The sequence below is a fragment of the Rhinolophus sinicus genome, chromosome 9 (genome assembly GCF_057876585.1).
Source record: "Rhinolophus sinicus isolate RSI-liver-muscle chromosome 9, RSI-T2T, whole genome shotgun sequence".
In the NCBI taxonomy this organism is placed as follows: domain Eukaryota; kingdom Metazoa; phylum Chordata; class Mammalia; order Chiroptera; family Rhinolophidae; genus Rhinolophus; species Rhinolophus sinicus.
The window spans coordinates 18,511,616-18,535,575 of record NC_142509.1 but is presented as its reverse complement, the minus strand read 5'-3'; the positions used below and the strand labels follow the sequence as shown (position 1 = coordinate 18,535,575).

Here is a 23,960-nt window from a genome sequence, read left to right as displayed (position 1 = left end):
AATCGCTAGACTTGGGGCCCTGTGGCCATCAGCATAAGTGATCTTCCCTGTCTAGGGTGTGGAGAGCCCTCAGGTGGCCCTGGCCATCGCTGTGGGCCAGCAGGAGGCCTGCCTTCGGGCACCCAGGGGCCAGCCTGAGTGCAGCAAAGCCAACCTTGGACAGGAGGGTGGGTTCAGACAGGCATCAAGGGTCCACCAGGGGCAGACCCAGCCCTCAGAAGGCCTGGTGGGTGGAGGGGCTAGGAGCCGTGGGAGATGCTGACACTCAGGAACGGGGCTGTGGCATCCTGGTGAGTCGCCTGACTGGAGGCGAGAGGGGACAGAAGGACATAGGCTGAAGGCTGGTGCATGGTGTGCTGGGCACTGCCCAGTACCCTACCCCTCACCTCGTTGTCACAATAATTTTGTGGCAACATCATAAGACAAAGAGTCCTGAGCTCCAAGAGTTCCCAGTCAGAGCCGGGACCTGAACCCAGGTGAGGTGGGCTTCAGAGCCCACATTCCCTCCCCTCCCGCCAAATTACTGCTGCCAGCAGCTAAGCAAGCAGCACCCTGTGCTCTGAAGGCAGTTTCTTTGCAGAGGCCTTGTCTGGGGAGCTCTAAACTGAGCAGAACTTCAACTGGGGGCCCTTGTGAATGACCCTGCACAGCTCCTGGGGCCCTCTCTGAAGACATGGAGATGGATGCTCCAGCCGCCACGGGAAGGCAGCAGGAAAGTACCACTGCCAGGCCCAAGGGCGGGACTTTATGAAGCAATGTGCTGCTGTTAAATACACACAGCAGGAAGTGTTTGTTACCAAACAGCTGTGTTTGGAAAGCCGTGGCTGCTTGTCAGTTAATGGTTCTGCATTAGTCATCGAGAGCACTAGATATGTCCCCAGATCTGTGGCCAAGCTGACACCCAGGGCCTGGGCAAACCACGCCCAGCCCCCAGGATGGAGGCATGCCCCAGGCAGGGGGAGCTTTAACTCAGGATCTCAGTGGAGCCAGGGGTTAACAACCTGCCCTTCAAGCTGAGATGGCACCTGCTGCTCAGCAAAGGTCTGAATGAAGCAAACCAAGGAGCCAGTGGTGCCATCGGCAGCACAATCAGGACCGAGGGTGTGTGGTAGCCTGGAGAGCACCTACCACACCTGGCACCCAGGCAGAGCTACCACAAGAGAAAGAGGGTATTTCTCAGAAGCAAGACCAACACTCCACTTCAGAAAGCAAAGGCCCCCGACCTGAGAACACAGCTAACAGAAGAGCCGCAGAAGTGGAGTCTGACAGCTGTGAGGGGGTGTCCGGGTCACTGACATCCACGGGGCAGATGGCCATGCCAGCCTCCATCCCCATTATCAGGGGTGCCCACCCACCCACAGACCATCACAGGGTGACCAAAATGACCTGGAGGGCATTCATGGAAAGAACAAAATGACAAACTGTGGGCGTGGATGCTCTAAGGTGTGCAGGAGACTGAGCCTAGGTAAGGCCACCGGGCTGATGCGGGACTGTCACTCACCCCGCGCAACCCTGAGCCAGGCGCCCGGCTGTAAAGTAAGAGGACACGACCCCCACCTCCTGGACCTGAAGCATCTGGAGCCTTGGAAGTAACAGTCAACAGTGTGTACACAAGAGCTGGGAAGAAACATACAAAATAGCTTTTGTTTCAGCCTGGCAGAACTGTGCTTGTCCGCTCTCCAGTTTTTCTTTACTTTTGACATAAATACTGTTTTCCACTTTTAAAAAACTTACCCAGCAAGGGAACAGGTTGTGATAACAGCAGCCTGCGCCTGGCACTGTGGGGAGCCCTTTGCCTGCAATGGCTCCTTCCCACTCAGATGAAAACCATTTAATCGGGAGGTGGGGCTGGGCACTGGGGGCTCTGGGGCCTGCATCGCGCCTCAACTCCCCCTCCACCTAAGCCTGCATCTTCCCCCTCCCTTCCACAGGGCTGATCCCTAATAGGCATCTTGCACCCCAAGTTCCATCTCAGTATCTGCTCCTGGCGAAGGCAACCTGCCACAGTGGGGGAAGGTTTGGTTGGGCTCAGCACAGGAAGCTCGTGTCCTGCTCAGAGTGACCACAGCTGGCAGGGGCTGCACGGCTACTTGGCGGAGCATCTGAAGAGGGAGGTGCCCAAGGCAGGGAAGGCCTAGATGATGGGTGCTAGTATCCCTTCCACCCAACATTCATGAGGGCTTCTGCACTGGGCTCTGCTGCTCCTGAAAAGGGGAAAGGAGAAAGTTCCTAGAGCAGTGCTGGAGCATGTCGGAGACAAGGAGGGAGCATCTGCCATCGGGACAGACTGCTACAGAGGATAATTGATTAACACACAGGTCTTCCTGGGTCCCGAAGGCCTGGGACACCAGAGGTGGGGTCCATTGTGAAGTGCAGGGTGGGCAGTGAACAGGCCTGGCTCAAGCGTGGCGCCAGCAGCAGTGATGGGCAGTGGCAGCTGGGAAAGGCAGACGCCCTGCAGCAGAGACGGAGCCCCCGGAGGAGATCCCCTGCCCCCAGCGCCAAGCCAGAGGACACCAGCTCCACCTGCTCTGCTCTGAGAAAATCAACCAGGCCATGTGAGCGTGCTGAGCAGTCACTACTGGGACAGCGCATTTACTACCTGCACCTAGTCTCCAAACAGGATTCTGCCAAGTAACAACTTCCTGTCACATAACCAGTGCCAATCCAGGGTCCGTCGCTCTGGCCAACTGCCCTTCCTGGTTCTCCAAACATCCCACAGAGAAGCTGGCAATGGAGGTCTGGCAAGGGCCTCTTGAAGGAGGTTTTGAGCCTGGACCTTACAGAGGAGGCAGCCAGACAAAGCAAAGACCACAGCTGCCCCTACTTGGTCCTGCTACCCTGACCCCCAATGGCCCTTGCCCACACCCTGGTTGCTCGCCCAGGCTCGCCGCATGCCCAGGCTGCTTGCCCTCTCCTACAGCCCACCTCTGTTCCCCACTCTGCCCATGGCCACCCTGGAGATCTCAGAATAAGGTGCCTTTGAGGAGCCACAGCAGCACCCCTACTCCTGGGTGCCACCCTACTATCTTCTCTGTAGTATTTGTCACAACAGACTTGCTTTATTTGTCTGATTGCACGTTTATAACCTGTCTGCCCCTGTAAATGCAGCTCCATGGGAGGCGGGCACCATGGCGAGGGGCACGCTTTCCCTGCAGCCTCCTGGGTAAGTGAGGAGAGAATGAAAGAACACAGAACATGCCACCCTCCCTCCACAAATGCTAAATGCCAGCAGGAGAGGTCTAGCTAGGAAGTCCCTGGGAGCGCTTAAGCCTGGGGCACAGCTGTTCAGAATCGCTACCTCATCTGCTTTCCAAAAAAAGCTGGAGGAGGCTGTCAGCACCCAGCCCCCATGCAGCACAGGCTGTAAAGATAGTTCTGGCAGCTGCACCAGAGAGGCAAACCCAGGGGTAGGGAGATGGCCAGGAGGCTTCTGCAAGATACAGCCAGAGGGGACGGGGCCCAGAGCAAGCAAGGCCCTGGGACAGAGGAGGGAGGCCTGTTGGGCACCTGGAGGATGTGCGTGGTGGACCGTGCTGAGGACAGGAGACGGCAGGGGTGAGGGAACCCGATAGCGGCGTGAGGGTCACCACACTGGCCCTCACAGGTCAGACGTGATGAGCCTGTTGGCTCTTGTCCTTCACCCATGGCCAGTACCCGAGCCTATGGTCCCGCTGTGTGAGCAGCCTCCACACGATCCTCCCTCGATCCCTCACCACCTCACCTGGAAAGCTGCACCACTCTTGGACTGACCCCACCTCCTGCATTTGCCTCTCCCACCCCTCCCAGCACTGCCACCCAATCTGTCTTCATTCTGCCCACCAACCCTCCAGGACGTCTGCAGACCCTGGGAAGACCCAATTCCTCTCCCAACCTATGCGGCCTGCTCACTCACGCGGTGAGTCTTGCTGTAGGTGTAGAGGAAGGCCAGCCGGTACAGGCTCTTGTAGTGCTGGGGGAAGCGGCTGAGGCACAGGCGGAAGGCGGTGATGCACTGCTCCGTGAGGAACTGGCGCTGCTCCTCTGCGCCGGCTGGCAGCCCCTGCGGGAAGGCTGCTGGCTCCCCCGGCGGCTCCCCTCTCTTCCTCCCGTCCCACAGGGCAGGTGCGGATGCTGGGGGCTTGACAGCGACGCAGGCAGAGGCTGGGGGGTCTGCCGCAGGCTTCTGGCTGCCTTGCTCTGTGGCCCGGAAGCCTTCTGTACTCTCCAAGGACTCCTCAGTTTTTCCTACAATTGAGAAGGAAAAGAAAGTCACCTCAGTTTTCGGCCCTGCCCTGAGGCAGTCCACCACCAGCAACAGAAGCACCTCGGTGAGGTGACAGGCGTAGCTCCCAGTCTCCTCCCCTGTGAAACAGGATGTCCCAGCTGGCACATAACAGGTCCCCAAGGCTGCAGAAAGCGGGGTTAGAGCTGGGCTCTGGGTCCCCCTCCTTATGGTGGCACAGGGCTGTCCCGCCTCTGGGGCCTGTGCAGGTGGATGGGGAAGCAGCCCACAAAGGGCAGGTGTGGCCGCCACCAGCACCACCACAGAATAGAACAGCCGGGAAAGGCACACAAGGGGCTGCACCTGCTCCCCCACTCAGCGCCTCGGCCCACAGCCCGCCCAGCATCCCGCTCCAGGGCGGTGGCTGCTGCTCCTGTGTGTGAACCACGAGCTTGGCACCTGGACACCCAGGGCTGCTCCACCAGGACAGCAGGGCAGGCAGCGCGGGAAAGCCCAGGCTGGGTGCCAGGGGCTGCTGGAGAAGGCGACTTTCTGTTCTGGCTTGAGAGAAAGGGAAGGGGCGGGAGCAACTGTCAAGGGTGAGGTCGTCCCCTGGTCACCCAGGAGTTTGGCACAGCCTGGCTGGAGGAAGCCAGAGAAGCAGCCAGGTACCAACTCTGAAGCCTCCCTTGCTGTGTGCTGAGCCCTGACTGCCCTCAGCTTCACGGCCCTTTTCTACTGGGACAGGGCAGAGTGGGCAAGGACTGAGGCCCCAAGGTTCCCTCAAGCCAAGTCCAAGCATCACGGTGCAGGTATCAGATGTGCGTCGGGCTTGCCCACCACTGCTCTTCTTGCTAAGGAAAAAATCTAAGTAGCCACTCCCTATGACTCTTGGCTGCCAAGACAAAGCCAAACTCCTCCCAAGGCATACGGGCCACCTGCCATCGGTCCTGCCATCCCTCCCAGCTCCCCTCCTGGCCTCACACCGTGACCAGCCACTGGGAACATCTCACTCCATGTTGCTGCCTCCCCACTGTCTTCCCTTCTGGACACATACTCCCTGCCCCCCTCCCTCCCCTGCCTTCACCCATGAGCTCTCATCCCTCAGTGTTTGCCACTCTTTCAGGCCTCCCCACCCCCAGGTGGTATATGCAGAGCACGTCCTGGGCCCACCTGTCTGATGTCACTGATCCCACTGGGTTTATATGCACACGAGTGTCTTCCCCTTTCGTCGCCCAGAGCCGAGCACAGGGCCTGGGGGTCATTTGAAACTGACTGAATGACTGAGGAGCGGGTCATATCTGATCTCGACACTATGCTCTCCTCTCATGGGAGGTTCCACACACATCCACTCACAGCCCCACAACAGCAACTGCGAGCCTGCGTGGGGCTGGCACTCATCTGACAGGAGATACCACCGCCTTTCTTAAAAATGGGCCAGTTTCTAGCGTGTTCAATTCACAGGACACATTTCAAATGTGGCTCAACAGACACGGTCTGATCAATGACTCTGGGCACAGCCCTGTGCTAGGCACAGGAGGGAGGGAAACTGGATGAAGATGCAGGCCTCTCATGGGTTCAAATAGGGCACTAAGTGCTCAGGCACAAAGACATACAGGAACACATTTCTTATGAAAAGTGGGTAGAAGGTCAAGAATGAATCCAGAGAGCTCAAAACACATCTAAAAACACACAAAGAACAACAAAATAGCATGTTAAAAACCCAGTTGCTCCGGGTTCTGGGGAGCCTGAGGCCCAGAAGAGATGGGTGACGTGACTCACCCCCAGCATCCATTCCCACGGCTAAATGGGCCTCACAGGTCACCTTAGTGGAAGGCACAGGGTCAGAAACGTCAACAAGCCCACACAACACTTCCCAGCCAGTATGTCCAATTCAAACCCTGGCAGCGTGAAGATAGGAACTTCCTTCTACTGACAGAAAGCAAGAAGCGTATCCTGTGGCCACTCTCTCCTAGGCCAGTGCCTGCTGCTGGCAATGAGCACTGGCAATGAGGATTGGCGTGGAATGCCCACAGTGCATGTGCCAAATGAGCAGAACACGGAGCCGGCCAATCCAGCTCACCCCACCCTGCCCTGCACTAGGCACTCAGGCATGGTCACCAGGCCTCTACTTGACCAGAAGGGGCAGGGGCAGCCATAGGAATGGTGGTCCCTGGACGACGTGCATCCTTGGCCCATGTCCTGCAGGGAGAGCCAGGCCAGGCACCGGTATCCACTGCCTGGACCACACAGGTCGTTGACAACTCTGTTGCCCTCAGAGCAATATAACAGAGCGGGCTTGTGTTTAGGTGGTGAAATTGTGGGTGGCCTTTTTCTCTATTAAAAAAAATACATCTTTACTATTGCTACACTCACATTTTAGACTTTTTTCGAAGCTCTGACTCCTGAAAAGGCGAGCTTCCTCTAGCTGCAATAGTCACCTATAGGGAAACCCCTTTCCTTGAGGTACCTGGGCACAGACCAGAGTGGAGAATTAAATAAGGGAGGTGAGTCCTTGGGAAGAGGGCCAGCTCATGCCTGCTGGACAGTGTGGGATGGAGTACACCTGGATGCCAGGCAGGGCACGGCTGTCAGATCCATTGCCTGGCGCAGACCTAGGCTCCACTATACCCTGCAGCTCAACCATGGACATGAAATGTGTGAGTGAGGCCTGTGTCCTATGACATGACCGTGAAAGCAACAGCAGGCTGGTGGCAGGCCCACCCACAAGGGTGTGTCTGGAGGGCTAGGGGGGTGGTGCACACTCAGGGCACACACTCAGTGCTAGCCTGGCACCACATCTTGGCCAAAAGCTGCTAGAGCCCTGGGGCCCTAGTGGCTATGGCTGTTGCCCACTGGGAGCCCAGAAGAGTGCGGGTCAGAAATTGCCACTGACCAGCGCCAGGCCTGGAAGGCACTCGGCTCCTCTCGCTCTCTGCCAGGAGCGACTCAGAACGCATTCCTGCTGCACCTACTCTTTCAACAGGAAGTTCATCAATTTCACCACCCAGGAAGAGCTGGGCTTAGAGGGGAGGAACGTGCTCGTGGAAGCAGGATGCTTCCTTTCAAGCCCACCAGCTACTGCAGTGTCTTTGGGTCTATCCTTTGCTTTTTGTTTTGTTTTGATTTTTTTTTCATTTTTAAATTAAATTTATTGGGGTGACACTAGCTAATAAAATTATATAGGTTTCAAGTGTACAATTCTAGAATACGTCGTGTTGTAGCATGTGTTCATATATATTGTATCGTGTGTTCACCACCCATAGTAAACCTTCTGTCACCATATATTTGACACCTAACTTTCTTTACCAATGGCCAGCTCCACACACTGTCTGCTTAACCCACTGGTTCTGAATGGAAGGAGGGAAGAAGCCGCATGCTCCTCGTGTGTCCGGAAAGGACTGCAAAGGCTGGGCCAGACCAAAGCTGACCTTCTCTGAGCTGAGAAACGCCCCCAGGCCTCCCCGCCACACACTTCCCCAAGTGCGGTGGAGAGAGGCCTGTGACACAACAGCACCCACAGCAGTTTGCTGCTTGATGGGTCTCAGAGCATAGACGGAAGGCCTCTCTTGTCCAATAGTAAACAAGATTTTTTTTTTCCAGTCTCCATGTGGTCTCTTCTTTATGTCCTTAGTTACAGGGGTTCTGTTCAGCTGGTCTTCAGATGACTCTTGGGGTGGATTGCTCTAAAATTTAGTTGTAATTTTCATGTGATCCTGGGAGGTGGCAGGCAAAGCATTTACCTATTCCACCATCTTGGAACTTTTCCCCCAAATAATCTTATTTTTAAGATTGGACGTGAACAACAGTCGCTGTATTAGAGTATTGAGAATATAGGTTACTTCTTTCCCCTTCCAAACTACCGTGTTTCCCCAAAAATAAGACCTAACCGGAAAATAAGCCCTAACATGATTTTTCAGGATGACATCCCCTGAACATAAGTCCTAATGCGTCTTTTGGAGCAAAAATTAATATAAGACCCAGTCTTATTTTTGGGGAAACACGGTAGTATGTTTGTCAGCTATAGAATGTCAACATTGGTTTGGGATAGCATAATTACTATGTAGTGAGAAAGTGGGGCATTGGGCTCCTCTCTTGATGGGGGCCCAGGGCAGGTAAATCCATGGCCCCTGTTCTGTGTCCCCTGGATCCTAATGGGGACACCTTTTCCAACCTACAGCGTGTGCAGCCTCATCCCCTTCTAAGGCCAGCTAGGGGAGGCTGGCAAGGAGCGGAGAGCTGGAAGAGGCTTTCCCTAGGGCTAATGACCTTGGCCCACTGCCACACCTACACCTGAGCTTCTGAACCCCAACTCTCCTATCCAGAGTGTGTGCAGCAACTTCCTGGGGCTAGGCCTGGGACCCCGGGGTGGGCAGGTTATCACCAACCCCACCTGCTCCATGAAGCCCACCTGGAGAGGCCGCATGGGGTAGTAGTTAAGGGTGCAGACCGATGTGGGCAAATTCCTGCCCAGCTCTGAATTTCATGTTCCTTAGCTGTAAAATGGGAATCATCAGTGCTTTTTTCGTAGGGTGGTTGAGTTAAAACAGTGCCTGGCACGGGACTCCCGGGCATGGGTCTGGGTTGTTGTTGTTGTTGTTATTGTCTGGCAAACACCTGTGTGCCCTGGCCCTGGCCAGAGTGGGAAAGCTTTCAAAATCCCCAGCTGGCCAACCAGCCACAGCCTCAGAGCAGTACGAGGGATGCCCGGCCTACCTGCAATCTCTCAGCAAGTCCGGATGTGGGGCTCTGCCTACTAATTTCCACAAAGGGGACGTGGGACCCCACGAGAGCTGGGCATACCCCAGGGTAAGTAAGATCAGTTCCTCTCTCACCACCAAAAAAAGGAGGGATTTTTTTCCTAAAGGCCAGATATGATCCAGACTAAAAAGAAAACACATTTGTGACATTTAGGATCCAAACACTTTTTTAATAACCATTTATCAAGGAAAAAAATAAAAGAAACTGGGGCACTCATGTCATGGACATGGCTTTCCCACACTAGGCTGTGGGGGGTCATAACAGCGACAAGTGTCACTGAGTGCACACTGTGTACCAGACACCGTGCGAGCCCCTCCCTGAGTCGCCTCATTTAATTCTCACAACCCTGGGCGTGGCCTTGGGATTACTCCCCTCTACAGGGAGGACAGCGGAGGCCCAGACAGGTGAGTAACTTGCCCAACCGAGGTCTCAGGGCAGCAGGGGGAGGTGCGAGGATGGAAGCTAGGCAGGGCCTGGGCCTTGTTCTTCAGTGCTGCCCAGACTGCACAGGACATCAAAGCACCGAGTTAGGTCTTCATACCTCTTTCCTCTGTGGCCCCTGGAAGGTCTTTACCAGTCGATCCTGGTTGGGAACTGGGCATAGGCAGCCTCTTTTCAGTATAGGCCTTCCGGGAGCCCTCTAGTGAGCTGGTGGGCTCGTTAAAGAAGTCCTGTGTCGAGCTGGAGTCCGAAAGTGCCACGGCCGTGCTGTCCTGGCTGCGCTCTGCGGGGAGAAAGAGGGAGAAAGGGTGGCAGCATGAACCCACCACCTCCAACATGGAGGGGCTCCCCAAGGCGAGTATCCCCGCCAGAGGCCTGGTGACTGCCCTACAGAGGAGGCAGCCCAAACACAGCTGAGCCCAACCTGTCCTGGAGGCCGCCGAGCCACTCACCAAAGGCGTCAATATCCATGGGCAACCTTCTGGGAGTTTCCCCCCAACAATGGTGTTTGGGTAAATGTTTAACAATCGGCTCTCAGGGGCGAGGAGGGAGGGGGAAAGCCTCATATGTAGCATTTACTGATTTCTGTGGTGTAAATACTCCCACCGTGGCTGATTTCCAGCTACCAACGTGATGTTGCTGAATGTGGAGTTAGGAAGAGATGTACAGTAGAACATCATTATATATTAATAGTATTTTACATACAGACACAATAGGTATAAATACCTGAAGTGGGTAAGAATCCAGCAAACATTTTTAACCAGTTGCTAAAGGCTAAGTATGGTCTGGCACAAGAGTACAGACTCCTGGAAGTCACAGAAACAAGGGAGGCTGGTATCTACTCGTTGACTCCTCTCCTTGGACCTCCACAGGTGCTCATGAGAAAGAGCAGGGTCAGGGCAGGAGACTGGAGGAAACCTTCCTAGGGTGCAGGTCTTGAGAAGAGGAGTTTCCACTGCCATGGGAAAGGCATGAAGCCCTGGCTGGGCCTTCCTCTCTTAAGGAACAAAGCCTTAAGCCATCAGGGGAGGGGTAGCAAACCTTGTTGCCTCCAGGATACAGGCAAAGACCCACTGTAGTTTGGGGAAGGGAAAAGAAAAAAGCCTACCCCGACAGAAGAACAGGAAACCATCCAGGGCCCAAACATCCAGGTCTCCCGCCACGGGGGAGGAAATGAATCACTGAGAGAGACCCACCTCCCAGACACAGGAACACATTCGCCTAAGTCTGAGGCTGGACCAAGACAACAGAGAACGAACCCTGGCCCCCACTCTAGGCTACCAAGTACCAGTAACACATAAAGGTATCTACTACAGGAAGAGGGGCAGGAACATAGAGAGAAGGTGGAAAAGGAAAACCTTGTAGCAAAAACCAGCCCCTACCCTAAGCATAAGGTAACATCACAGGAATTTCAAGCTGGTGATGCACTGAAGGTAACCACAACAATAATAAAACCCAACCCCAGCTCAACTTCTGACTAGCTTAACTCAACCCCTCCCCCTTCCCCCTGCCAATGGCCTAGAAACAGAAGAGAGAAGCTCATTCCAGGCATAAATATTATTTAATTCAGTCTCTCTGTCCTACATATGATATTTGGTATTCAACATAAAAATTATGAAACACACACAAAAGAACATTGTAAAGAAACAAAATAATCAACATAACCAGACTCAGAGATGACCCAGATATTGCAACTACCAGAGGGAGAATTTAAAACAACTAAGATTAATATGATTCATAAATATGATGAGTATGTTAAAAGGCTCTAGTGGAAAAGGTGGACACATGGATGAACAGACGGAGAATTTCAGGTCTGCTATGGAAACTGTAAGCAAGAGTCAAATAGAGATGCTAGCAATGAAAAAACACAGTAAAAGAGATGTAGAATGCCTTTTTCAAGTTCTCAGCAGATGTGACACAGCTGGGGGAAAAATAATCAAAACTTGAATAGTCAGTAGAAATAATCCAAACTGAGAGAAAAAGAGTGGGGAAATCAGAACAGATCATCTAAGAGCATCCAAATGATCTGAAATATTAATTGGGATCCCAGAAAAAGATGAAACAGAAACAGGACAGAAAAAATATTATAAGAGATAATGACTGAGAATTGCTAAAAATAGTGAAAGACATCAAATCACCAAGAATCTCAGAGACCACCAAGCAAGTCAAAGACTTCTTCATACACGTATATATTTTTTTAATCACACCATTACATCATATTCAAACTGCTGAAAACCAATGGTATAGAGAGTCTTGATGGTAGAGAAAAATATCACGTACAGAAGAACAAAGTTAAGAAATACAACATAATTCTCATCAGAAACTATGCACGTCAAACGTCTATAAAGTGCTGAAAGGAAAAAAAGTCAACCCAGAATTCTATATCCAGTGAAAATCTCTCTCAAAATGAAGGTGAAATAAAAGACTTTTTTCAGACAAACAAAAACTGAGAGGATTCCTTACTATCAGATCTGCGTTACAAGAAACGTTAGTTCTTCAGGTTGAATGAATTAAAACCAGACAAAAACGTGGATCTATATAAAGAAATGAATTTCCTCAGAAATAAAGTAATGATAAATATAAAAGATTTTCTTTTTCATATTTTTAATTTCTCTAAAATAGTGACTACTGTCTAAAGCAAAAATAGTAGCAACATATTGTGTGTTTACGGTACGTGTAAAAGTGAAATGAATGAAAACAAGAGTAGAGATGGGAGGTTCTTAACACTGCACATACAGTAGTATAGTATCATTTCAAGGTACACTGATTACTTAAAGATGTATTTTTGTTAACACTCAAGCAGTTGCGTTTTTAAAAAGAGGTATAAATAATAAACCAATAGTAGAGATAAAATGTAAGCATTATAAAAATAAAACTTTGTTTTGTCTTGAACTCTTGTGTATCTGAAAGTAAAGCTCAATGAAATAGTAATCAAGGTTAAGTTCAAGTTCCTCTTGTGCCACTGACTAGTTGTGTGACCTTGAACAGGTAAATCCATACCCAACCTTTGAACTGCAATCACGTATCATATCAGAAAGGTCCATGCCACAGGGGCTTCTAGGAGAAAATCAAGGAGAAAGTCAGACACGGCCCTCAGGACTCTCTAACCCTTTGCTCTGCTACCCTGAAAACCTGGTATTGGATGATGCATTAGTACCTAGCAGACAATTACCCAGGGCCAATTACCCAGCAGACAATTACAGGAGCTGCGAAGTGGGCAAACAAACGTCACAAAATGTACAGTTGCTTCAGGCTGCTCTGTCACTGACTCGGTTGGAGAACCTATGCAATTGCATACTTTCTTTACACTTCAGTTTCCTCATATGTAAAACGGATTAATTCAAGTGCCCACTTCATAGAATTGTTATGAAGATTAAATAGGTTAATACATGTAAAGCACTTGAAACAGGGTCTGATACTTCAAAGAACCTGAACCTATTTTATCTCTAATGTCTCAGACTTGACATTAAGCGATTTAGTTCTGAACGGGCAGAGGGCTTTGCTTATGCCACACTGGAGACAATGCCTGAGTGGACCAGGTCGATGGGGTGGTGACCGCTTCTTACACACTCACACGACCAGACGGTCCAAAGCAGGTCCGCCTGCACAGAGGAACACTGGGAAGTAGGCCTGTGCTTCCAAAGGCAGCCCACTGCTCCGACCTCTTCACCACCATCTGGTCACAGACCAGGGTTTGGGGACAGCGACCTCTCAGGCAGCCCCACATAGCCTGCTGCAGTCCATCTTCCCTAGCTGCCTTTGCAATGTCCACTGCCCAGTAACTGTGGGTCATCAGTGTTAGCTGAGCTGATGGAGCATAGGAAACTAGGACATGAGGCATGTGAGACCCCTGAGTGACCAACACAGAAGCTCTGTCTCACTGGTGGGGGAGTAGGGACCTGACTGGATCCGTCTGCCTCACACTCAGTGAGGGGCTCTTCCCTGACTCTCAAGGCCAGACCCCCAAGGCGCCATAAGTGCTGAGGGGAAATTACGGCAGGCCTGCAACCCTCACAAAAAGTCCCAAACTTGAGTCCCCAGTGTGAGGGGATCACTTCTCCCAGAGAAGTGGCGGGGGCAATTCATTCTTCATGTGGAAAGGGAAGGCTGGTAAGTTACCCTCGGCTCCAGAGGCCACACAGGGTCCTTGGGACTCGGCAGTCCCAAGCCTGCATTCCAATCCCAGCCCTGCCACTCAGGCTGCTTCAGGTGTCCACTTGACACTTTTTTATTTTATGTTTGTCCCTGCTCTCCCTGCCTCTGTCTCCAAAACCTTCACAAGATCCCCACAGGGGCCTGGCCTCATGCCTGGCACATGGAAGTGACAGTTCCTGACGTTTAAGGAGTCCTGAAAGTCAGGGCAGGCACTCCTTAGCCAGCATCCTACCAGTTAAGTCATTGCACGGCTGAGCAAGACGCCGTGTGGCAAGCGTCCAGGAAGCAAGCCTCGCTGGGAGGCTCTCACGAGGACTGGCATGCTGCCTGATGAGCTCATGTGCTCACAAGCTGCTGGGCTCTGAGCCTGAAAGAATCACTAATTCGGTGGAATCCAGTGTGATTATTACAAAAACCAGGGATTGGCTTAAACAAACGGATATTTACTCCCCACGTGCTAATGCCCTCTCAATGCTGCTTAGGGAGGGAATCCCTCATGCACCAGCGCGTACGGCAAAGGCAGCAGACCACACAGAAAGGTGTGGCCAAGAAACGGCGGCACTGCGCTTCAGCGTGTCTGCTCCACCGGGAGCAACAATCGGCAGGTGGGGCCTCTGCTGAGTCTTCGGTAAAATAACGTCCACAACAAGGCCACATGCAAGCCAAGGGACCTGGCAGGAACAGGGGCTGTGACCACACGTCCCTCAAGCCTCTTAGACATGCTTGTGAGAACCCAGCACAGCCGACCCTCTGAAAGGGCAGAGAGCAGGGGCCTGCACTGACCCTGGGTGGCACTGCGGTGACGCTAGACAAGCTCTTGTCCCGGGGTGATCATGGGTATCCAAGGAGCCCTGAGGAAGGCTGATGCTCAGAAGGGAACGGAAAAGGGTCTGAAAGCCCCCAAGGGCCACCTGTCATGTGGTGCCCCTATAGGAGGGCTGCTGGGTCAGAGCTGGAGATAGACTGTGCACCGAGGCGCCCTGGCTGAGCTGCAACCCTCTCCCACCAGGCCTGTGAGAGGGAGGGGGTTTTGCCAAGGTTCCTGCCCACCTGAGGGCAGGAGAAGAGGACAAACGCATCGCTGCAAACAAGCCACCAATGGGCACTTAGATGGCCCCGGGCCAAGTTTCTCTCTAATCCTTTCCGATCTTGTGTGTCTGAGAGGGTTGGCATAGGCTATTTAAAATGGTCCTGATTTTAAATACTAAGAAGCAACCCAAAGTTGCACACCAACAAGCAAGTCAGATCAAAAGAGAACTAAGTTTCATTTCTTTGACATCAATAAGGGTGAAAGAGAGGAATGAAAAAGCTCTTAAAGAATGACTCTATTGACCTGGGCAGGTGGCGCCTCACCCTTTCCCTCCGCTCCTGGTAAATCGGACCTTCCCTGGTGCAGCTAACCAAGGACGTCAGTGAGACCACAGACAGATGGTGGATGAGATGTGCTGTGAGGACCATCTTCTCACCACCAGCTGGGCCACTGTAGAGTGACAGCTCAGGGGCTGGGCCAGATGGGATGTGGAGCACGACAGGCAACGACGGCTCACAGTGCTAGGAAGCAGCTCTCAGGGAACAGGCGGAGCCAGATGAGAAGGCTGGGCGGGGGGCAGCAAGGGAGCGGGGAGCGGTGCAGAGCTCAGAGGGCTATTTGGACTGGGGTGTGCAACCCAGAGCAGCCCGACAGGTGGAAAGGTCCTGCTCTGGAGGCTTCTGCAGTGGGATAGGAGGAAAGGAAAGGATGCCACTGACCTCTTTCCTCGCCCCACTCCCAGAAGGTCCCTCTGCAGTGTGTCAACTCTCAGGTCACCAGGCCCACTGCCAAGGAAAGGCCAGGGCACCCAGGGAAGGCCATGAATGGGGAAACATCTGGGGGAGCAGGGGTAAAGGCTCCCGGGGTGAGTGAGCAAACAGCCCTGGCCCCCAACCACCAGCTATGTGCCTCTGGGCAAGGACCAACTGTCCCTGAGCCACACTCCACTTGCCTCTAGGACAGCTGAATTCAGCACAGGCTCAAGCACCACCGTGCACAGCCTTCATGCTGCCGTGTGCCCCGACAGTAAGGAACATGGAGCCAGTATGAGTGTAGGGGGCAAGGAAGTTCTGGCCTGGGGAACACCAGCTTCCAGGGCCCTGCCATGAGCTGAGCCTCTGTCTGGCTCTAGTCCCACCTTCTCCACAAAGCCATCCCTGGGTGTCACAGTTCTTATCTGGGACTCTATGGGCCGAGGGTCCAAACGGGCTGACACACGGCTTTGTGTAACTGTGCGCTAATGGCTTGGGGGTGCTTCCTCCACATCCCAGAGGTCCAGGTGCAGGGCAGGCACAGCGGAACACCCCCGGGGTGCTGGACTGTGCTGACACTCCAAGAAGAACCAGGTACGTGTGCTGATGCTCTGCAGGCAAAGGTTGCCAAGTCTGGTGGCAGCAGCCTGTTCTCAAGCCTGCCTGGTGTGGGAGGGCCAGAGGGGGGAGGCAAAGGCCGACAGAAGCGGTGGCCATCCTGACTCAGCCACCACCTGGAGGTTCTGCAGACGGACCCAGGCCAGGGCTTCTCCTGACCCCCTGGTCCTGAAGCAGAGCAGGAGATAGATGGACACCTCTTCTGTGTAAGGGAGCCAGACTCAGCTGAAGAGCCAGGCTTCCCACAGGGCTGGGCAGGGAAACACACACTCTGTACGGGGCTCTGGGGACAGCATACAGCCCAGGCTCCTGCCTAGAGACCAACAAGAAAGAAGACTGGCACTCACGGGCAGAGGCTGCCCTGCTCTTCTTTCACGATGTTCTTTTAAATCCATACAACGCCTGCTCACACCGATTAATATTTGTGGCAAGGTTGTAAATACTTCATTCTCTTACTGTTAATCACTAGAACATTTCACTGCTGCGCCTCTGGGCCAGTCCAGCCCCTCTGTTGAATCCTTAGAGGGATGTGTGTCTGCCAACCAACTGCTGATGACACCGCCTGCTTCTAAGCCCTGGCACCCTCCACTTCCAGGGTGGGACCCGCAGGGCAAACTGCAAAGAGATGAGAGCTGGGGATGCAGAGGGAAAGGCATCTGGGTTGGTGACAGCAAGGTTGCCCAGCCCACGTGCTGTGAGAGCGACAGTATTTGGAGGATTTTTTTGCTCAGATTTGACTTAGTTCAAATCCCTTGGTACTCTTAGGAATTCCAGGCCAGCTATAAGAGCTCTTTAGTCACAAGATACAGTTTCCTGATATGCATTTTCTCCATTTGCTCCAGCAGTAAGACTAGAAACAGTTCACAGATATTTATTCCATCAGATTAGTTCAGTGAAAGTTTGAGGAAAAAGACATGGTCGTGTCATCAAAAATTTCAGCAACTCTGACTAGATCATAAGTGTTCTGTCAACTAGAAAACAATGGTTTCTAAGAAAAGTAAACTGGATGGAATCGGTATTTTGAGAAATATTTCAACTGGACAAAAACTGTCCCAGTTGGCCCCTGATGACCACTGGGAAAGGCCATGTCTACGGGGAGCAGGGCTGGCTATGTGGGATGGGGGAACCCTCCTGCAGGCAAAGAGACTGGACAGATGCCCCAAAGAAAGACACCAGAAATTGAGAGGGCCCCCAAAAGAGGCAGACACATGAGGGTCAGCAGGCGAGTACCAGGGCACCACGGCAGGGGCCGGGCTCTCCCCCTTGCCCCTTCTCTGCCAGTGGGGCTGACCAGGCAGTGCCAGGCACCTCGCAGCCCCAATGCTCAGACAGTGGCGCTGCCCTACCGGGACCGTGAGGCTCAGACCGAGGAGAAGATTCGGCCTCACTGCATCTCTCACCGTGTGCCCCACCTACTGTGCCTGTCACTGTGCATCACTGTTCCCCACGCCAGGCAAGGCACGGTCCAGGGAGGCCTTGGGGCCACTTTAAGCCTTTTCCTATCCAAAGGCAGGTGAGTGGCCACCTCATGACACAAATGCCAGGGGAAGAGGGGCAGCTGTCAGCTGAGAGCAGCTACCTGGTAAGGTTCCCAACTCTTCAAACAAAGGATGACTGGGAGAATCTGCCTTACTTAGAGCCAAGAGCTGAGAGAGAGAGAGCGAGAGAGAGAGAGAGAGAGAGAGAGAGACACAGACAGACAGACAGACAGACACACACGCCGGGGCCAGGTCACTCTCCCTACTTTCCATAGGAAAGAATCCCCATCAGGCCTAGCTGGTTGCCCAAGCACTCTCTCTCCTCTCAAGGCCTCCCTCTGCCCACTCCAGTCACCTTGGAATTCAAAAGCTGTAGGACTCCACAGCTTCCATGTCTTTGTTCCCATTGCCGCTCACCCAAAAGGGCCCCCAGGCCTCGCGGGAGGTCTGCTTCCTCCAGGAAGCTCCCCAACCCACCAAACCCAGAGCCAACTCAAGGCACTCCCCGTTGGCACTGACCACTGCCCTATTACACTATCTAGGGACACACGGATGCAACCAGGCAGCAGGGATCAGGGTGCCCTCATCGTGGCTTTCCCCATGGCACCCTCCTTCCATGCCTAGCACATACCAGGTACTCAATAAACGCCGTAACTAGCTATGGCCCGTAACAGTTTTAAAAAGGTAAGAATGAAGGAGAAGAGAACAAAGGAGGTGACCGGCTCTGCCCTCTGGCAGCCTCCCTCCCTGCCCTCAAATCCGGTCCCTCAAACCCTTTGGGGGGCATGCAGGACAAGCTGAGCTGCTCTCAGAATCCCCCCCCCCCACTTTGGTGAGGGGCCGTTCACAGGAACACAGCTTGCCCACCACAGAGTGACTTCCTCTTGCCCGGGAAGGGGGGCCGCTGAGCAGAGCCCGGGCCAGGCCTGCCGTCCAGCACCGCCTGCCGCCTGCAGCTCCTCCCTCAGAGCATCTCGGCGACTGTGCACAATGTGCATTTTCACACAATTTTCCTAACGATACCTTGGTATCTTACAGTCTGTTGCCTTTGTTATTTTTTTACAGCAAGAAAGAGCAAAGCAATGGGAATAGAGGACTGAGAAACCTGCCAGATGGGCAGGCGGGCTGCATCTGCATTGGGCCAGAACTGGGAGGATGGGCTGTGGGCAGAAGCCAAGCACGTCAAACACACACTCTCCAAATCACAGGACCAGATGTGGAGGCGCGCCTGGTCACACGGGGAGCAGGGAGCCGGACTGAGGGTGAAGCATGCGGTCTGCTGTCCCCTGAAGCGAGCCGTGACAGTGCAAGCAGAAAGACAAAGCCTGGAGACAGAGTGTGGTCAGGGTTAGAGGCAGCACGGGCAATGTTGAGGGAGGCAGTGTGGCTGGGCAGGCGACGATGAGCACAGACAGGACACGGCACAGACGGCAACATGGCAGGTGAGGATGGATGTCCCATGGGGGCTTGGTACAAGGCCCCCTGGCCTGCCCCGGAAGGCCCACCCAGCCTTCACCTACATCTTGGGACTCGAGGCAGCCTCGTCTGTGCTATAAATAGGGCCAGGTGGGCATCCAACCATGGACACCAGCCCCTGAAGCCCCCACCCTTCTGACCCTGACATGGTCCCTCCCTCTCACCCCTACTCTCATGGGAAACACCCACGTATCCCTCAGATCCTGGCTAAGCTTTGCCTCCTCAGGAAGACCTCCCACCCCACCAAAAGGCCAGGCCAGGTCTCCTTGGGACAGTTTCAGTTGCACCCCAACCCTCAGCTATGCAGTTCACTGACTCACACCTGTCTCCGCTCCTAAGAGCCTGCCACAGGGACCTCAACTGCTCTGTGCCCCTGGCACAGTGCTGATGGGACACCTGGGTGGGCATGGCCACAGGTGAGCCAGAGAAGGCTCAGCCTCGCATCTCTGAGACTCCTTCTGGCACCGGCATTTGGATGTGGCACGGGGCCTGTCAGATAGACAGCAAAGGTCTTGGCCAGTCCAACAGAGATACTATGGACACATCCCAAAGGCCGGACGAGCCAGGTCAAGTTATGGACCCAGGCGTTCTGTCACGGCCCTGCCACCAGTGAGCTTCCAATAAAGGGCGATGCGCACACAGACCCAGTCTGCATCAGGTCAGTGGGCACGGGGACCGCCTGTGGTAGCCTCCCCCTGGCCTAAGCTGGAAGGAGACTGAGACGCCAGCTCTCCCTTGGCTGGGCCCTCACTAGCCACATGGCCCCGGATGAGCACCGGCCTGCCCTCAGCTGGGCCTCCTCACGGGGAACAGGACACGTGGCCAAGCCTGCAGGGCAACTGTGGGGACCAGAACATGCTACCACCCAGCCTGGAGCCCAGCACAGAGCAAGCATGCGCTGCTGTGTGGTAGGGTCCAGTTATTCACACATATGCACACACACAGACACACATACACACACACACACAGCATGTTGGGGAGGGGAACAGATTTTGTTCAGAAATCTCGTTATGCTGTGTGTAAACACGTATAAACAGCAATCACTGGGAGTCTGGGAAGGTAAAAATGTACTCCCCAAGTGACTTTCTTTGCTTGGTCAGGGAGCTTCAATGCTAAGGATTCCAGCGCTCTGGGTAAATACCAAAATGGACGGAAGGGAGAAGTCAGGCAAGGAGGAGTGGTCAGGCAGGGCCGCCAGGAGCAGCACCCATGACGGAGTTTGCGCTCTGGCTCTGGCTCTCTCAGCTTGGCCAGAGGGCCCCTCCTCAGGTCAGCTGTGGGTGCCCTGCTGTGGTGCAGTCTGAGACACCTGAGGGCCAGTTCAAAGGGCTTGTAACCAGAGTTGTGGATAGGCCGCAGGAAGCTGCCAGCCCTCGCATGGATACACAAGGGAGCAGGTGGGGCCAGGGCAGAGGCGAATCAGAGTTCTACTGAGAAGCCACTATCAAAGGTCAAGCTGCCACCACATACCTGGAATTACTTTTCTAAAACTCTTCTAAATCTTACCACATAAGAACTGACCCAGCTGATTTCTGGTTTTGCAGCAAAGGCCTATGAAGGCAGCTCTAAGGCAGGGTTGCCTGACCATGCCCAGGGGAAAGCCTAGTGCTTGGCTCCCTGTCTACGTGGTGGCAAATTAGCCTCTGACAGGCTCCACTGGTGCAGACCAGGGCCCAGAAGGCCCAAGGCCCAGGCCCACTAGGAGATTGCTGCTTCCGAAAATGCTGCCTGCCCCTCTTCTGAGGCCACATGACTGGCTGGAGAGAGCTGGGTACAAACCGAGAGTGACTGGCCCCAGAGCCTGGGCTCCTCCCTCCATGCAGTGCTGCCCGGTCCCTGTGCCAGCCTCCGATGGCCTGGAGATGGCCTGCGTCTAAGAGGCAGCAATGATGGGCAGGCACCTTTGTTTAATGTCCTTGAGGAAAACCTGACCCCCATACAGCTGAGGAAACAGGCTCAAAGAAGTGAATGAAGTTCTTTGCCCAAGGTTGCTGAGCACGTAAGCAACCGAGCTGGGAAAGGACCTCCGGTCCTCCTGACTCCAAGGCCCGCTCCGCTCTGGCCTCCCTGTCACGTCGAGCGGGTCCCTGAACTGCTTCTCATCATCTGTACCAGGGCTCCGCTCTGGCCCGGAGTGAGCGCTAATGCCCCTCCTCCCACAGGACACCTGAGGCTGGTCTCAGGCCACACGCTCTCAGGGCCAGTCAGCCAGCCCTGGCCAGGCCACGGGAGGTGGGAGCAGAGGTGCGTCATGTGGACTCTTGAGGCTCCCAGCATATCCCGACACCAGCAACCTGCTGCTTCTGCCCGAGCCAGGGCCTTTCCCTAGGAGCCAGTGCAGCTGCTGCGAGGGCTACTTTAACATTCTAAGATCACGGTTATTTTAGGGCCCAAAACATTTTCATGTTGCAGACACTGCTTTCTCTCCAAGGTGAGGGAGGTGAGAGTTCTGACAGCACCATGCAGCCGGGCCTGGGCAGAGCGCAGTCTGGCCAGCGGAGGCTTCCCGGCATATTGGGCTGGGACTGAGCAAAGGAAGGCCATGGGATCTCAATGGCTCCATATTGTTGATAGGAATTGCTCTGAAAAAGTTTTTTTTTTAAAACCATTGAAATAGTGTTTGAGCTCATTTGTGGCTCCCTTTGCAAACTTCCACAACAAATAACCTGTTGGACCCAGGACAGGTTACACCAGCACTGAGCCCCAAAGCTGCATGTGTACGTGCGCACCAACATGGGACGGCTGGGTGGTGTCACGGCCCCTTTCTGAGGCAGTCCTGCCTCCTTCCTTCTCTGCTCCTGGGGGTGCCCACACCAGGGAGGCGTACTCAGTTCTGTGGGCTCCTGCTGCCTGAGCTCGGCGGCAGCCCACAGGGCTGGGGAGGGTGCCAGCCCCAGGCCCGTGGATGACCGCAAGAAGCAGTTCTCTCTTCAGAAAACCAGCATGGTGCTAAAGCCTCACAGGAAGTACCTGGCTGAAACGAATTCCCAGAGCAGGGATTTATTTCCAAAATAAATTCCCGTGAGTAGAAGGCTGGGGATAGGGTAGTTTTCCTGTTTAACTTGAGCTAAATAAGAAGAGGGAAGAGCTTTGCATCGGGAATGTACGCAGCATTGAAGCGTGGAGGAGCAGGCAGGCCGGTCATTCCCATCTCTGCTCAAACCTCTGGGGCAATCAGGGAGGGTCCAACAGCCGGACCAGAGGGAGGTGATGGAGCCACACAGCACACACTTGGATCCACAGCTTCTCTCTCAACACTCACACACACTGCAAGCCAAACTGAACCCAGGAGGGGATACCTGCAAGTCTCCTTGCTTCTCAGGTCACCAAATTACCCCCCAACCCCAGAGAAGTCAAGTACTGACACTTGTCACCCTCTGCCAGCTCTTCTCTAAACTTGCTCTTACCCCTGCTCACTTGACGATGTCCATGCTCTCCAGGAACCCATGCATTGGGTGGCTAGGGGTGTCCCACTGCCCTGGGGAAGGCAGAGCAAGGCCCGTTTCCCCACAGCCCTGATGAGATGAGCGACATGAGTGGAAGCCTGGGTGTCTTTCAGCATTGCCACTATCTCCCCAGGGCTCCACTTTAATGGCCCTCTAAGTCCACCAATTTGGCTCATTCCAGCAAATACTCTGCCACTAGCTTTCACTGTAAATGTGAGAACATAAAGAAGTCAAGCTACGAGGTCAGCATGCGAGCCTCCTAATATTAGTAAGGAATGCGGTTGAACAGTCGCCACCTGCCCCATCCCACATGGGGTAGCCTTGTACACGGCCCCAGCTGACCGTATCTGGATTCCCAGGTGTGAGAGCCTCAGCCCCAGTCACGGCCCTTCCATGACCTCCGTAACAATGCAGCTGACTGCACAGGAGCCGCTCCAGGCAGCCTGCAGACACAGACAGCTATGGAGTCTCCCTACTGCTCTTGAACATCCCCATTTTGCAGGCGGGAAAATGCAGGCTCAGGGAGACAAGGTACCTAAGCCTGCCCCACCCCACCCTGGCTCCCAGGTGGGCTAGCGGGCAGGTGGCAACCCTGAGCATGTCTTGGAAGCACAGAATCACCGTGAGTCCATGAGGTTAATGAACAGCCGCAACATTGCCCGTGTCACCCCAGACCCAGCACCCCCCCCTCACCAAAACAAAGCGCCTCATCGCCCGAAGCTCCCGCCCCCTGATTGGCGTGCCGCCCTGGGCTGGCAGTAGGGAGAACAGGGACTGTACCGTCCGGCGTTGCCTGCTGGTGGGGTTTTTTACATTTGACGTAATCGTGGTCAATCGGAGTGGCTGTGTAAGGTGGGGATGTCAGACCTGGGCCAGAGGAGGAAGGGAGGGAGGCTCCGGGGCCCGGCAGTGTCCCAGCTGAAGAGTGGGAATCCTCGTCCACCAGGCAGGCCTTCTCCCTGCGGGGCAGAGTGTTAGGGTACAGGTGAGACTCTCTGTATCACATTGAAATAAGATGTGTGCTAGTCTGGGACAGTGTCCTTCCCAGCTGCCAAATCCCCACATTCCCTTCAAGGGCCTCCACCACCCTTCTCAGGGCCAGCTGCTCCCACACCCCCCAACCCCCACACCCCCGGACCTCTGTGGCTGGTGTTCCGGGGCACTGAAGGAGCTGCCCCCATACCACCCACTCAGGCTCGGCCCCCAACTATGGCTGGGCTCTGCAGGTGTCTCAGATCTCGGGCCCCAGAGACTGTGGGGGAGCTGACAAGCCCCGTCTCAGAAGTGCCCACTTCAGCACCCTCCACACCAAGTCAGCACCCCTCTGTACGATGTCCGAGGCTGACAGATTAATCAAGTAGTGCACAGACAGAGAAAATATCTGGATTCACTACTCCATGCTCACAATGCACAAGGGTACCTGCTGCAACATTGCTGAGCACGAGTTAGAAACACCTGAAATGTCTTGGCAAAATGGCAGGTGCATTCATGCTATGAAATAAGACGGAGCCACAGACCACTGGCAGCCACTAGAAAGAACGGGGTACCATCTCTGTGGACTGGGTCCCAGACCCATTACCGAGGAAAAAGAAAACTCTG

The 23,960-nt window shown here is 54.1% G+C and overlaps 1 protein-coding gene across 5 annotated transcripts in view; it reads right to left on the bottom strand.

Annotated features, from left to right (window-relative positions):
• CABIN1 (calcineurin binding protein 1) overlaps positions 1-23,960 on the bottom strand; it is a 146,181-nt gene that overhangs the window by 54,991 nt on the left and 67,230 nt on the right. For 4 of the 5 annotated variants that reach the window (XM_074321575.2, XM_019710328.3, XM_074321577.2 and 1 more), the window contains exons 26-28: positions 23,142-23,320; positions 9,507-9,689; positions 3,896-4,227 (exon numbers count right to left, since the gene is read on the bottom strand). In XM_074321575.2, coding sequence (XP_074177676.2) covers positions 3,896-4,227; positions 9,507-9,689; positions 23,142-23,320 — 694 coding nt within the window. The remainder of the gene's footprint in view (positions 1-3,895; positions 4,228-9,506; positions 9,690-23,141; positions 23,321-23,960) is intronic. The other variant, XM_074321576.2, reaches the window with a different exon arrangement.